The sequence below is a fragment of the Capronia coronata genome, assembly GCF_000585585.1.
Source record: "Capronia coronata CBS 617.96 chromosome Unknown acBCG-supercont1.3, whole genome shotgun sequence".
NCBI lineage: Eukaryota > Fungi > Ascomycota > Eurotiomycetes > Chaetothyriales > Herpotrichiellaceae > Capronia > Capronia coronata.
In genome coordinates, this window is record NW_006912895.1 from 509,515 (window position 1) to 525,276 (window position 15,762).

The window sequence follows — 15,762 nt, forward strand, 5'->3', positions numbered from 1 at the left end:
CGATATAAAGAAGACTCCCCTCGGCCGCCTCATGCGGCCGAATTTGCGCTTAGAATAAATCAAAATGTGTTTTCCGGATGTCTCCACCAAAGGACTCCTTTGATAGTCACTTTTCTTTTCGCCTCTATTCTCTCGTTCCGTCAAGGCAATGCAAACGTTTTGATTCCTCTCGGTGATACAAGATCCCAATGCAGCTTTGTTGATCATTCTTTCAAGGTCTTAACTCTTCAGATTGTTTAGTAATCGCACTAGAGAGAGAGAGAGAGAAACGAGACACATGGCCTCTTATGGCTCGTTGATGGCGGCGGCCTTTGCGGCCAAAAGTTCGCCTTCTTGTGGGTGTTGGTCGCCGACAGTGGCGTTCTTTGCATGAACCCCGTCAAGGGTGACATTCAGGGCACCAGCCTGGACCAGCGCGCTGCGCAGATCATCCAACAAATCCTCGCCATCTTCGATGCCGACGCAAAGACGGATCAGATCCTCCGGGACGCCGCGCTCTTGGCGAGTTTTGGCATCAATACTGGCGTGGCTCATGCGGCAAGGCATGCTGATGAGAGAGTTGACGCAGCCGAAACTGACGCTGATGGCCCACAGCTTCGCCGATTCCACAATGCGCTCGGACAGCTGGATATCACCGGTCTCAAAGGACAAAACAGCTCCCGGTCCCCGAGCCATGGAGTTGAAGAGGTCGTACTGCGGATGACTCTTCAGTCCTGGGTAGCGAACTTTGAAGCCAGCAGACTCGAGGAAGTGGGCGATCATCATGGCATTGTTCTGTTGCGCATCCATGCGGACCTTCAGGGTCTTGATACCGCGCATCAACAGCCAGCAGTCAAAGGGTGCTAGTCCACAGCCTGAAGCGTTGATGGTAAAGTAGAGCTTCTCGCCGAGGGCTTCGTCGTTGACGGCCAACACTCCGGCCATGAGATCGTGATGGCCCGACAGATATTTGGTGCCCGATTCGTAGACGACGTCCGCACCAAGTTCCAAAGGGTTTTGTAGCAAAGGAGAGAGCATGGTGTTATCCACGCTCACAATGCATGATGGGTTGGCCGCATGCGCCATGCTGGCGATCGTGGGAATGTCCACAATCTTGATCAGAGGATTCGTGGGCGTCTCGAGCAAGACCATGGCCGTCTTCGCACCGAGAACATCCTGCACCTTTTCAGGTGTTGTGGTATCCACGTGGTGCACAACAATGCCGCCATGCGTGGATAGATATTTCAACAATCTGTGGCTCCCACCGTACAGATCGTCGCCCGTCACAACTTCGTCACCAGGCCGAAGCTGGCGCGAGAGCACATCAAGTGCTCCCATTCCGGAGGAGACGACCAGGGCTCGCTTCGCGCGCATAATCTTCGCCAGGTGATTTTCCAGGTGCGTCCGGGTGGGGTTGCCACTGCGGGTGTAGTCGTATTCGGAGGCGCCTCCGGTGGCAGAGGTTTGCTTGAAGGTAGCGGACTATTGGACGGTCAGTACATGCTCATCAGCTCCAGACGGAGGGCATCCAAACTGACCTGGTAGATGGGTACGCTGCTTGCATTGTACTGGTCATTCCCTTCGGAATAGACCAGTTGCGTTGCGATCGAATATTGACGCCCACTTCTTGGGCTGGAGGGTGCCGGAGACGGCGGCAGGTCGTGACCGTCCAAGTCGACTCGCGCGAAGGCTTTGCTCATGGCGCTGAGCTTTGGGTCTTTCAACGGCGGTGTGGAGGAAGCACCTGACTCAGACATCGTGGCGGTGGCGGGGAAATGGAGGGATGAGCTCGACGACCTGGAGATTGGATATGAGGATGCACAGTGACATGTGAATTCAAGCAAGTATCGAGCGACTGGTCAATACTCGAGAACGGATGGTGAGGAAAGCAGGAAATGTGAAGACCATGCGGGACAAAATAATGACTGTCTGATGGCGGCGGGAAAAAGCTCACCAATTATGCCCCGACTAGGCATCTTTAGGACCCCTCGCAGAACGATCTGGAGTGTGGAGTCAAGGCGCCGGCAGTTCAAAGGCGCAGGCGCAGAAAGCGAATGACGTGCTCGCACTTCTCCGAGCAGAAAATCCCCGTGTTCTTTTCTTCCATCTTCAAGCCAAACACCAGGAACGATCTTGGTGCAAGATGAGATGAATACCGACTTCATGAGATACTAGTATAAGGCAAATCATGTATATATCGACTGAGATATCCTCTCACTGGCGAGCCCTTTCATTTCAAGCCATGGTGCGTATACTGAGATCGCTCCCAAAAGGAACAGCAACGATTATTATGCCAACGGGATGTCTGCTGAACTGCCATTGACCTCCAGGAGACAGGTTACACAATATACTTTGTCAAGGCATGCTATGGTATTCTTCGGGGTTGGCTGTTGTCTCATTCTGAACACTCCTCGCGTCGTGACCTTAGCCAGAAGTTTGTCAAGGTGATGGAGTGCTTCATACTACACGTATAACCCAGAGATCTGACTCGAGCATTTCGCCACTACCCCAACAGCAAGGATATACCAGGAGCAATGCTCCCTCATGATATGCGAACACTGATCTACGCTTCAGCGCATTAAAGCTGCGAAGTCCCTTCTTCCCTCTTCTATAACCATGGCCGCTCAGGGCGACGAGGACACAGAATCAGCTGGCCGACAGTTCGTTACCGGGTCTTTCTGGCGAACTCAAGATCAAAGCACGGTCGTATACACACACGTATGGTCGCCCTTGATCCAAAACCCCGAGACGTACGTCAACCATGGCCAGTGCGATGGAGTCTGTGCCGATATGAAACGCTTGAAGGATACATACCCAGAGATAGACATAGCTAACCTACGACGGGTATCCCAGTATGTGTAAAACCTTTCTTCCCTGGGGTATTTCTGAGTATGAAATGTGTGCACGGTGAGCATCCTACCTAGACAGCTTGCGGTCAAGTTCGAGCCACATTACAGGGATAAATCCTCGACCTGGGAAGCGTGATTCTTCCATGGATTTGGTTTACCCCTGAGTGAAACAAACCGGTATGTCGGCCGGTGGGGCTGAGGCCTGCCAGGCGGATATCTGAGAAACAATGTCCTTTCCTTGCTTGTATTACGCGCTGGCCAGACCGACTTCTGATTATTGGTATGCATTGCGTTGTCTGGTGGAATGTGAGCTCATCATCATGCAAAACAAGAGCATAGCTGATAGAATGCAATGTTGTTTTGTACCCCTCTCTTTACAGACTGCATCTGCAGTGCCAGGGCAAAAATGACAGGCCCTGGTGTAAACATCGACCACTGAAATGTGGAGGCTGGCCGTGAGATTGCGAACAAGGCGGAAGATGGAGAATTTGGTCCAATCCAAATAGACCATTCGAGGCCATCGGTGCCGCCAAGTGAGTCGCGGCGTCTGGCTGACACGCCGCAGGCTCCTGGTACCTGACCCTAAAATTGCCACGCCTTGTAGTTCTCCTCGCCGGCTCTGTGCCACGGGGCTACGCATGCTGTCCGGCGTCGGACACTTGGATCAGGAACACGGTGGTGGACTCCAAGGTGAACAGTACTGTAGTTGCGAGCTCAAGCGCGGTCAGGCCCTGGCAGCCCCTCGGAAGCACAAACGGTCTCGAACAAGAATGTCTCGTCCCAAGAAGCGAGTTCCGAACTCACAGCGTCGCTGTTGTAGTACCCACGACCGAGCGATGTGCTGCCGTTTGGTGCAAAGGAACTGTTATTATTCATGAGGCACAAAGAGGGTCTTGCTCGCGTCGGCTTCGACACTGAACGCTTAAAGGATGGAGAGGCATGCCAATGATACCAAAGTCATAACGGAGGTGGGAACGAAATTGCGCGTTGAAATTGGCTGGAGCCCGACCAGCCAGGGTGATGGGGCGCAGCCAGGGCGTGTCACGTAAAATTACGGTTTGACAGTATTCTGTTCATGCCTTTACAGGTTAGCAATCTCATCTCCGGCTGCTTGGGGGTCGCGACAGAGGTTGGATCATTCCCCAGAAGGGCTAGTCTGGTACTGTACCGAACGCATCCTGACCACACCAATACCACCCTTTTTCTTCACGGGGAGCACCCTGCGCCTCGAGTAGCAGCAGTTAGTAACAGCGGGAGGCTAAGGCCTCAGGCTTCTGTAGCGGGAAGCCCTGGTGCACGCCACGTCCTCCTCCTTTCCCATGGCCTCTGCCCTAACAACGTCTGCCAATTCAGTTGATTGAGGACCAGATGCTTTCCTTTCTCACCTGTTCTCTTTCCACTCTATACTCACCACTCGGCACTCTAGGTCCTTCCCGTTGAGCCTCGATGATCCGCCAACGTCGCCGTGGTCGCTGTCTCTCGTTCTGCGACCGATAACCTCCTCCCTCGACTGTCAACTTGCGCCTCGACGGCCACGCCCATCTCCTGCGTTTCGCTCACATTGCCAGCACAGAAAACCCGGTGCTCGCGTTCACTCTTTCAATCAACTATCTTCAACGTCTTGTTCGACATACTCGACCGCGCTGTTTGGGTCGTATTCTTTCTCCTTTCGACAACTACGGCATTTCGTGTTGCGAAACCTCCTGGTCCACGGCCCCCTTGCCGCTCCCTCGCGACGACGGACGAGTATACAACACTACTTTTGAATTGCAACTTTGTCTCTTCAATCAATTGGCTGGACCAACCACTCGAGAGAGCGTGCAAGCTACTACGGCTTCTTTGTTGTTGAACGCACTCGGATAATATTAGGTCAAAGAACGTTCAAAAGTATATGCATTGAGTTCCTTGATTGGAAGACGTTTTGGGAACAAAGGAAGTCTCGACCATATTCGCACCGACTTGTCACCAATACTGCAGTCATCCCTTCGAATCTATCGTGTGCCAAAAGACGGCCAGCTTGCAACTTCGTCGAGTCGATTTTACTCGTGCACTCAGGATCGGTTGATCCTAGCCATTCTTTTGAAGTAGACGTTCAAACCATACGCTCGTTTTCCGAAACACCACCCAGTTGGTACCCCGGTGTCCAGATTGGCGATCCTGTGCTGACAATCTCGGCAGCAAAGTCTTGGACAAAGGATATCTGCGGACATGAAGGTCTCAGTCGTTACTCTGTTTTCTGCCGTGGTCGCGGTATCTTTCGCTGAAGCCGTTCCTGCATCTCACCCACGACGACCAGACTTGAAGCCCCGGTATTATTTCCCCAAGGCTGTGAAGAGACAAGTGACTTCCTTCGCCAACACAACAACCACTACAGATCCCAGCAGTTCTGTCAGCGATGACTCGGGAGTCGGGAGCCTTCTCTCCACGCTAGGGAATGTTCTCTCCGGGGTATCATCAGCTCTCTCGGATGATACTACCACTTCGATACCCGCCAGCACTGATGCATCAGTGACTGATTCAGCTGCTACCCAATCGGCACAGGAGACGACTCCCATCTTCATTCCCACCTCTACAGAGTCCGCTATAGCGTCTGTGACGGACGCGTCCGCATCCACGTCCACAACCGACAGCACCGACACCACGCCCACGAGCACCGATCTTTCTGGCACCATCACCGACGCCGCTAGTAGCAGCACAACTGATAGCGAGGATGGTATCACGCTTGGTCTCAGTTCTATCTTTGGAAGTGACACTGCCACCGAGACCGCTGCAGCGACGAGCACAGGAACGGAGGCCGCTTCTGCCTCGTCTGCGTCGGTAACAGATGACGCCTCGTCTGTGCTTTCCTCTGCAAGCGATGCTGCAACGTCGATCCTCTCCGTTGCGAGCTCATTGCAATCGGTTGCTGCCACAGCGGCTAGTTCAGACATGGCTTCAATCTCCTCAGCCTTGTCCTCTGCTGCTTCTGTTGCATCTTCAATCGCGTCCGAGGTGAGCTCGGCCGACTCGGACATCACCTCTTCAGATCCAGGAAGCGCAGCCACCACGACGTCGGACATCGCTGCCTTGACATCCGAACTTGCCTCGTTTATCTCGAGCCCCACTCCGACTATCACAGACTCCTCGCCCACGTTCACACCGACTGACTCGTTTACGACAATTCCCACGGACTCGGTGACTGTGACGCCCAACGACACTACATTGCCGACGGAGACAATTACGTCTCCAACGGACACCGCAACCTTCTCTCCTACTGATACCGCAACAGTGACTCCAACAGACACAGTCAGTTCGACCGATAGCAGCATGGTCATTCCTACCGACACGGGCAGCGCCACAGCGACAGACACCGACACCTTGGCACCCACCGACACGAGCACGGTCACGCCTACTCTCCCTCCTGTTGTGGCCACCAACGCTACCACTGCCACCCCTCCTATCACAACTCCGACAGATACCACGACTTTCACACCGCTGGATACCGTAACTGACACACCTACAGTCACTACAAGTGATGTCCCTACGATCACACCCACGGAAACCCCGTCGGTGACGCCATCGATTGTTGGTAACGTTACCACTCCCGCGATCGCGACAAGCGGCATCACAACTGAGTCATCTGTACCTGTCAACACGATCCAACCGACGGGAACAGACTCGGCTACGGCTCTCACACCACAGTCGAGCATCATCTCGGCCAGCTCGACTGTGGCGCCTCCTGACTCTACATCAACAAGCCAGGCTGTGATCCCAACCACACTTCCTCGAGTCATTCAACCTCAGGGTGGTGTCCCTGACGCTCCGGAGAACTCCACCTTGATTCAAATCGGATTCACTTATGCGCTGAATTACGCCTTCGTCGTCTCCTCTTCCACTGCGGTCTCACAGATCTTCGCGTACCTCCCCGTTGGTGTCGCAAATGGGCTTGGTCTCGATTTGGATGGAGTCGTCATGCAGTATCTACAGCCATACAACACTTTGGATACGGTTGACTACATTACCACCTTGGCAATGGCTTTTATTCCCGCTAGCAAAGTCGATACACTCTCCATGGAGTTGTTGAATCCAAACTCGCAGCTCTACCAGAATTCAAATCCGTCGGTGGTCACGCTGATGGGCATGATTGATCCGTCTATTCCTGTGCTGCCGGGGTCTGCCATTGCGGGTGCAGGTACCCCCGTCAATTCGGCAAATACTGCGGCTACCACGACGGAGAGCAACAAGGCCGATGACGGCTCTCCCGGCTCGTCAGACTCTGATAGTTCCCCCGTCCGGCCTTCATCAGTTGGTATTGCCGTCGGGGCTGTCGCCGGAGCTGCGGTCTACGGGGCCGCAATGTTCCTGGTGGCGCGACGGTACCGAAGGAAGAAGGCCGGCCATCGAAGGGCTAGCAGCATGCAATCAGGTCAGCCCAATGGCCCGGCGGAACAATCCAACCTGATGGCTGCAGGAGGCCGAGGTAGCTACGGCACACGGTTCGGTGGACGGACTTCTCGGAACAGCGACCGCAGCCATTCAAGCCGGAGCGGTCGGACGTATATCAGCCCGCCAGTCATGGCAGAGAACAGCTTGGGCTGGAACTGATTGAATTGGGTGCCGAAACGAGTCGATGAATTCTGTACAAAGAGCGTGTCGTCACTCATCCCATCCAACATCCATGCCCGTTCATGAGGAGTCAGCCATACCCAGTTTATTTTTCTTTCACCGTTGCTTTGCTTTTGAGAGACGCAGAGGTCAAATCCATCTGCCGGGAGGTTTGCATTGTTTTAAGAGGCAGAACCTGGGAGTGAGTTGAAGAAGTGGTTGCCCTGTTGGAGCAGGCAATCAGGAAGGGAAGATGAGCAGGCTTGGAGCTTTATGTGTGAAGGCCCGCTCTTGCCAAAGAAAAAGGACAAGCTGCGCGGGAGATAGTTGCATATGTGGAAGAGCGAGCTACTACCGAGTATTTAGAGAGAGAGAAAGAAAGAGAAATGTTCAGAGCCAATCACGCATCCTGCCGTCACGATTTCTAGTTGTTGAGAGACTTGATACCCTACACCTCTGTAAAGTTGCTGGAGCATCTTGCTCCGGCCGTGATGCCTGTGCACACTGACTGCTATAGTAGCACGCCAGATGCTGTATACAGGCTTGTGAACGTCGAATCTCGATGCATGTTGGACTCAATTGGACCTTGATGATAGAGAAGGGCAAACGTACGGGACACGGGGGATCTCAAATCCAGATGCGTTATAACCACAGATATTATGTATACCTTGATGTAGATGCTCACACACGTATACCACGATGAGACAGACCCTAGCTCTCAACTCCTCAGATACTATACCAGGGTAGTCAGAGCCAACCGTATGTATAAGAGCCATTCCATCTATGTCAATCCCGACACCACCCAGAACAATCCCAAACCCGCTTCTGTCCAGCAGTACAGGACGTGCATATTGAACCCAAACATGACATGCACTCATGCACACAAACTCCCTATACTCCCTACGCCTTAGTCCTTACTCCCCACTCCGTCCATGTGGCATTTCACGTTCATGCTCGGACCGAGCCCCTTAAAATCCAAAGATCTGCGGGAAGCAGTTGGTAGACGAAATGTCCAAGATCAGGCGTCTTTATCTTTGGCCGAGGACGAATCCGTCCGGGCATACGCCGTCCTGACCCTCCCGCGCAGAGGAAAGCGTTCATTCAAGAGCGCTTCTTCGGTCGCCGACGCCGACGCCGAAGTGGTGGCCGAGACTGGCGTCACCCCGCTGCTTGAACCAGGGCCGTCTTCAGTATTGGTCTCCAACTCGATGAGATCGCCCATCTTGTCGACAGCGGCGCCTCTGTCCCGCTTTCCGCCCGTCATCTTCCTCATCCAGCCTTCGATGGCCCCTCCGACGTCACCCAGGCCAGAGCTGTTCGAGTTTGACCGGGTGCTTCGCATCGAGTCCGTGCTTGCGCGGGGCGTCGTGATGTGTGGAGTCGGGAGACGCAGACTGAACCCGTGCCGCGGTGGAGTCGTCGATTCTTGCGCCGGCGGGAGCAGGTCGGGCAGATACTGGGCGAAGTTGCGGTTCAGCGGGTCGTCCGCGGGACCGGGGCGGGCGACTTCGGTGCGTAAACCGCGGAGGCTTCCCACGCCGCCGGGGCCTCGCAGCGCGTCGGCGAAGGAGCCGCCTGCGGTGCTGGACGAGCGGTGCCGGCTGCTCGAGGCGGAATTGACGCGAGAAGAGATGCCCGGCGGGCGGACGGGGGAGTTATTCAGGGACGCTGTGGTCTGCGCTGCGTGGCTGGGTGGATGACGGAGCATGTCGAAGGATGTCTTTGGTGTCGAGGATGTGGAAGCATCGGTGAATGTGGCGTTGGATTTCCGCCGCGGCCGGGGAAAGTAGCCCAGAGCGCGGCGGGGGACGCGCACGATCTCGACGGCCTCCTTGAAATTGGGCAACATGACCCAGGAGTCGTGTCGGAATTCCGTCTCTTCAGACATGGAAGTGATGAGTGATGTGGGATTGGTGGGATTGCTTTGCAAAGGTGTCTGGGTGCCACTGACGGCAGTGGATGAACCAGGCTGTGAGAGTGATGGAGAAGGGTTGGGGTTTGTTTGAGAGCTCGACTGGTCCAGCCCGAACCCAGAATCAAACAACTCTTTGGACAAGTAAGGGCTGTCCACCTTTCTGCCCCTGACCGAACACCCTTCCAGCGGAATGACGACGTGGGATCGTGTTTGGATATTGTCGTTGGGCCAGAATCGATTGACCTTTCGGAACGCCTCGGTTTGACAGTTGTATTTGATGATGACGCCCGCCAGGGTATCTTCTTTCTGCACTTTGTGAAGATATACCAGAGCGTCGGCGTCCAGGTCATTGTGAGCAGTGGGGTTCGTAGGGGATAGACCCGCGTTCGAGTCTCTCCGTTTGTACCGTCCAGAGCCATCGCGACTTTCCGTCGTGCTGGCAAGTAATAACGCTTCCCGTCTCTTTGCTTGTACCAGAGCCTGTCTCTCTTCGAGCGCCCCCTGAGCTGCGTCGGCCGCAGTCACCGTCGGTGGGTTGGAGCTAGGCCCCCATTTCGGAGGAGGTGGTTTGGGACCGTTCCGTCTATCCTGCTTCATCCAGACCGGCGTCTTGAATGGCCTGTCAGGCTTGTCCTTGGACGATCCAGGGACGTCTCCCAATAGTGTTGATGCCAGTTCTTGTAGTGACGACCATGGTTCCCATAGTCCTTGGTTTCCCGCTCCTGCAGTGGTCTTGGGAATATCCGACGGAGATCTGATGTGAGGAATCTTTGTCCTGGCACCCTCTCGTTTGCCCTCCGTAGACTTGGCTCGATTTCCGGTCGTGTTCGGGGAGACACCTCTGCTGGGGAATCGCGGCGGGGTGGACAAGGAGGATGTGGAGACAGCCGTTGCCTCGATCGCGGTGTCATCTTCGACATACGATATCAGGCGGGAAGCACGCGGCCGGAGGTTGGAGGTGCTGCTGTTCAGGGTGGACGGTTGGTAGGGCCCAGCAGGGTGGGAACTGGTGTTCATGGTTGGCCAGGGTGCCAACTCGCGACATTGGGGGTTGAAGACATGGAGAGCCGTGAGTCAAAGAGCGGAGAGATAGGAAGCGCGGTCCGTCCCTGCGACGAGGGGAGACGTTACCCAGGGGATATGTTGTTGGATGCCAGTGACTTATGGTTTGATACAAGATGGCAATTGGACACGGTCGATGGAGGTACAGTGAAGCGAGGATGGTAACAATCACAAGTAGACGGTTTGGTGGAAAGTGAGTTAGTTGGCTAGATGTGTGATGTGGTATGTGTCCAGCGCAGTCCGCAGTCCGTGGTGTGTCCTTACTGTACCAGACAGACGGAGAATTGAATGACAGCCAGCGACGGCTAAGGAGGTCTTTCGTGTCTAGTTACAACCGACTGATGGACCTATGTATCTGTTTATCCTCTTCCGCTTCCCTTGGGGCCCCATAGAAGGTGTCTTCTGATTCCCTTCACCGACTCCTGATGAGATGGGTCCTGACTGCGCCCGCCACGCGTCTCTCTATCACTGCACTCAATACCTTACGCAGCTCTCCATGCCGCCATTCATCTTGTAATATCAGGTCGAGTTCTCCATCCAAGGGGAACAAGCCTGGCATGGTTGATATGTGTATGCTGCTCATGTCCAGTCAAAGGAATCCCCTCCACTACCTCTTTCGCTCGAGACCTCTTCGTCTTTTCTACAGCCACAAGCCTCCCAACACCAAAGAATCCACGATATCCTGTTTACTTTGTTGGTTCCACTTCGACTCTAGCCTGAACCAGCACGATAGTGACCCCTATCTCTGTTCGTCGACAGTATAGTCAGTAGTATGCAAGATATTGAAGAAACACTGTCCATGAACGACAACGAAGATATTTGAAGCCCTGAATGATTTTGAAAAACGTTCACATTCATTTCCTGTTTTCTGGAGCTCTTTTTTGCGGGAACCGTCATGTACCTTCTGTATACCAACTTAGATGTCGAGCTAGCTTCATCCATCCCCCGTCATCTTCCCGTCACCACCCATCCCGGCCAATTCGCCATTAATCCCAAAGAACTGGAACCAGTCCTCCACATTCAGCGTCGTGGGCGCCACAGGAGCATTGCCGATCGAGCTGGTGGACCAGCCGTCGCTATCGGGCATCTCCAGCCCCGAGCCCATGACCCCTTGTAGCCCCGAGGGCCAGGCCTGCGGTTGCCCCGACATGTCCATCTGCTGCGGCATTTGCTGACCGCCGCCCATCCCGGGCGTCTGCATCTGGAGCTGAGGGTCCACCGCGTGGTTCATGATGGGGCTGGCGAAGTTGGCGGCATCGCCAATGGTCCCGTCGGGGAACAGTTGGTCGGGTTGGAAATTCTCCCATAGCTGCTGGGAGATGTTGGGCGAGTCTCTCGTGACCAGAAACAGATCCGGCGGAGTGGCGGGGATCGAGTATCCGTTGAAGGGAGAGTTGGCTCTGGTCGGTGCCCGGGATGGGAAACGAGACGGTCCGCGAGACCTGGAGGTTGGTAGATATTGCTCATTGTGGAGTGGAGGAGAGCCGAGGAAGTTGTGTTGCTGTTGATGGTGTTGGTGTTGCTGCTGCTGCTGCTGCTGTGGTTGTTGTTGTTGTTGTTGCGGTTGTTGTGGTAGATCACGGGAAGGCGTTGCGGCAGGTGTCTGAGGCCTCGACCGCTCATACGACATCTGAGGAGCCGGCGGTCCTACGTTGAATCCCAGGTCGATGTCATCGAATTTTCGCTTGGTAGGGTTAGCTGGTGGTGCTGGAGTGGAAGACGGTCCTGATGAGGAGTGTCCCGTGCCGTTGGCATTCCCGTTTGCGTGGAAATGGGCCCCGGAAGGTTGAGTCCTGGCACGTTGAGCTTTCTTGCCGGTTGCCTTTTGCAATCTCTCCTCCAGTACCTTGTTGCCGAGGATAGATTCGAACAGAGTGTGCACCATCTTTGCGACCAACCATACTTTAGAGACTTCCTTCAAAGCGTTCATACATACGTTGATACGTTCCTGGCTGGCCGCCACTACTGATGGCACCGAAGACCGCATTTGATATACGTGCATGATGAGCGCGGAGAACAAACTGTATACACTGCGTGACGAGTCAGATAGGGGCGACAGGATGCGGTGGTCAACGACTTACATGAACGCAGGGGCATACTTGACTTGATCATGAGCCAGAAGGTTTTCCACGATCGACGTGATCATCCCAGCGGCTTGGAACGCTATCGTTCTGGAAGGGTAAGACATATCAACACTGTCGTAGTCATTCGGTTTTGTAGTGGCAGGCGGCATGTGAGCGCGGTGAAGCAAACACAACGTGGTACTGGTCTCGAATCAGCTCAGACTCCGGCCATCCCATCAGGGTCATGCTTACTAGTAATTGGAGTGTAACAAGGCCGACCAGAAATGGTGTCGGGAGCGCTCCCAATACACCTCTCGAGGGCAATTTTGGAGCCAGTCAGCGAGGGCCATGTCGCTGTGAGTCAGATCGATGGCATTTGTTCGCCGAGCTTTAGACGCAACCGAATATTGCTGAGAGAGGACAAGACCCATAATCTCGCAGAGCTTAACGTACTGCAAAAAGAACTGGACATGTACCGGATCGGCCTGGAAGTCATTGTTCGGGTCTCCTTCATCTTCGATAAAATCCTCTTCGGTGATCATCTCAACGTCCGAATCGTCCGTATTGATGGAGACAGGGCGGCCGAGGGCAACGGCGACCGACCGATCTCTTGTGAATAGAGACCACCATACTCTTTTCCAGAGGCGCTTGTCTTGTCTACTCAACTGAGAGCTTTCGACACTGGAGAGCAGCGCTGTTAGCAATGATGTTCGACAACTCAGCAGACTCGAGCATACCTGCGGTGCATACCGGCACCTTGAGCGACCACAATCGCGACCCTCGTCCAATAGAACACGTTTTTGGTGACATCTGCCGCAATGTTAGACCGAGCAGAGTCGGCATATTCGGTTGACGCCTGGCCCTTACCTTCGGGCCCCTCCCAATACCACCCCATCAGGACCAGAGCCTGTACGATGGTTATGCGGTCATCTTCGTAGTTGGCGTCGTAGAGGGCTTTGGCGCGTTTGTAGAATGTCATTGCCGCAGGAGTTGTCGAACCAGTCGCATCCATCAGCTGCGGATTTTGACAGACTCTTGAGCCAGCGAGCAAGATGGCCTGAAGAAGCAGCAAAGATGGCGGGTTCTTGGTGTCTTTATACCGTTTCATGAATCGACTTTTGTTGATGACTGGCACAATAGGAGCGACCCATTTGAAGTAGGCGTCGACAAGTTCATCACACAATGCGCGAGGCGGAAGTAAAAATGCCCCTCGCTGTTGAAGGATCTCTATCTCCATCTGATCTGGCTCGGTCAACCGGGCTCGAGCACCTCTGATGTTTTCTGGTAGAGGATAGTGAACCACATCTGTCGTGCCATGCCGGTCATGGACCAGCAATGACAGATTTGATGACTCGCCCAGGTAAGCTACTCGACCGGCCTCTTTTATAGGTGCCCGTGCGAATTTGGGCTTCATGAACTGGGCCATGGTGCCATTATTGGCGGCTTGCTGGGCGGCTTCCGCGTTGGATATCTGAGTTGAGGGGATGCCATCTGGAGAGTTGTATCCAACCGTTGGTTTCGCTTGCGAAGGGCGGGTGAGCCTGGGATCGGTTGGCGTAGCTGGTAGTTGGGACTCGCCGGTCTCACTGATGCATTCATGTCAGATCTTGGACAACACAATATCATGCATGTGGCTTTGGGGTGGCCCATGCTACTGATACACGAAGACGATCACATACCTCCCCTCTTCTTTGGTCCGAGCAGTACCGGCTCTCTTCCTCTTCGGGACGGGGATTCGGCATTCGATTGAGAAGGCCACACAGTTGGTGCAGGGGACACTAGACGTTGTCAATCGTGTCGTCCAGTCTGGACGGGAATTTCGGTGGCTTACCCAAGAGAGGCGGCATCACAGCGGACCTATGCGAGAGAAGGTGGTTAGATCTTGTGTCAAGTGACAGCGATTAAGCAGTCCGGCGACGACATCGCAACATACTTTGCGGGCGTGGCATGTTTCTGCAAAGACCTTACGTTAGCCACTCCATTGCAAAGATCAAATACGCATTGAGAACGTGGGTGTTGTGTATGCTCATTGGTCCTGGACGTTGGAAGCGGTGGCCTCCAATACCGCAGAATCGAGAAACATCTGAACCGAGGTTCTCGGTTTGTCGCGTCCTCCAGACGAACAAACGTAATAATAGACGCTGTCCGCCGGCGACATTCCTGACGATTGTGCGACGTGCAATGAAAGCAGATATGTTCCTCCTGTTTAATCCAGTCTCCAACCTTTCCGCCCGGTCCGATCGTGTAGGAGAACGAAGAGTGCAAAGGAAAACCGAGGAACAAGCTTACCACAGGCCCGAGATGCGCGCTGCCTGTCTGGCGTGTTAGCAAACATGATGCGCAAAGAAAGGTTGGTCCGCATAGAACATACCTTCTGAAGCTGGGATGGCCAGGAGTCTGGTTTGCCGGTGCCTTCTTGGTTCCAGACTGGTCGTTGGAAGCCTGCGACGGAGCTTCCGCAGGCGTTGACTGCGATTCGGATGCTGGGCTTGGATCGCTCATGACGGCAACGGGGAGGGCTTCTGATGCAGCAAGAGGGTTTAAAAAAGTTTGTTGTCAACCAGCGCTGGGGCAAACCAGCATTGCGGTCGGAACCAAGAGCAGACAGAAACGAGGCGACAACGAGGTGGAGGGTTGTAACAGAGATTGATGATGCAGTGGGCGGGCGCAGTGGCAGAATCGACTGACCAGATTTGGAGTGTCTGGAGGGAACCGTTTGGTGCCAGTGTCAGACTCTACGCTGTGTGTGTTCGGCTCAAGTTGGGGTCTGGGGTTTAGCCTGGGACCACCTAGATTTGAGGAGACCAAAGCTTTGTTAGGCGCCTAACTCGCCTAAGGAGCCCACACTGCCAGTACACTACAGAGGGGTCTTTCCCTCTATCTGCCCATGACTAGCAAGCCTAGCAGCCCATCTTGTGGCTAAGGGGCACCCTAGGCCTACCCTGTCCAGACTTCCACCGACACACCATCATGTCCTACCAGGCCACGTCTAGGTCTTAGCTGCTTGGGGATCTTGGTCAAAAGAGTGTGGGGTAAGCCTCATGAGCCTGAGCAACCACCCGGACTGTCCATCATCCATCACGCGCTCAATTAGTTGTATACATGCTTGTCCCATCACCACCTATTCCGGTACTGATTCCGCGATTTGCTCCGATTTCCACATGCTCCTACAACGGCTTGGGTTCTCATGGAGACATCTCCCATGCCAGGTTGCGACTGCGAGGCGACTGGCCATCTCACGCCCGATAAACAATTCGAGACTCGAACTCGATATATAACAGAGCGCTAAGTGTGAGTTATCGGGCCCACA

General features: G+C 54.3%; 4 protein-coding genes across 4 annotated transcripts; 1 reads left to right on the forward strand and 3 right to left on the reverse strand.

Annotated features, from left to right (window-relative positions):
• Window positions 1–285: 285 nt before the first annotated feature.
• On the reverse strand, window positions 286–1,736 carry A1O1_03474 (cystathionine beta-lyase; the record flags this gene model as incomplete). Its single annotated transcript, XM_007724377.1, has 2 exons — window positions 286–1,461; window positions 1,518–1,736. The coding sequence occupies 2 exons, from the start codon at window positions 1,734–1,736 to the stop codon at window positions 286–288; spliced, it is 1,395 nt and encodes a 464-aa protein (XP_007722567.1).
• Window positions 1,737–5,036: 3,300 nt separating this feature from the next.
• A1O1_03475 (uncharacterized protein) lies at window positions 5,037–7,412 on the forward strand (the record flags this gene model as incomplete). Its single annotated transcript, XM_007724378.1, has 1 exon — window positions 5,037–7,412. One exon carries the CDS (start codon window positions 5,037–5,039, stop codon window positions 7,410–7,412), a length of 2,376 nt encoding a protein of 791 aa, XP_007722568.1.
• Window positions 7,413–8,430: 1,018 nt separating this feature from the next.
• Window positions 8,431–10,344, reverse strand: A1O1_03476 (uncharacterized protein; the record flags this gene model as incomplete). The annotated part of the gene is made up of 1 exon (XM_007724379.1): window positions 8,431–10,344. The coding sequence occupies one exon, from the start codon at window positions 10,342–10,344 to the stop codon at window positions 8,431–8,433; it is 1,914 nt and encodes a 637-aa protein (XP_007722569.1).
• A 979-nt stretch (window positions 10,345–11,323) lies between these two features.
• Window positions 11,324–14,954, reverse strand: A1O1_03477 (uncharacterized protein; the record flags this gene model as incomplete). Its single annotated transcript, XM_007724380.1, has 10 exons — window positions 11,324–12,419; window positions 12,471–12,653; window positions 12,705–13,133; window positions 13,190–13,262; window positions 13,320–14,038; window positions 14,132–14,230; window positions 14,284–14,309; window positions 14,386–14,405; window positions 14,742–14,764; window positions 14,824–14,954. 10 exons carry the CDS (start codon window positions 14,952–14,954, stop codon window positions 11,324–11,326), a joined length of 2,799 nt encoding a protein of 932 aa, XP_007722570.1.
• Window positions 14,955–15,762: the final 808 nt, after the last annotated feature.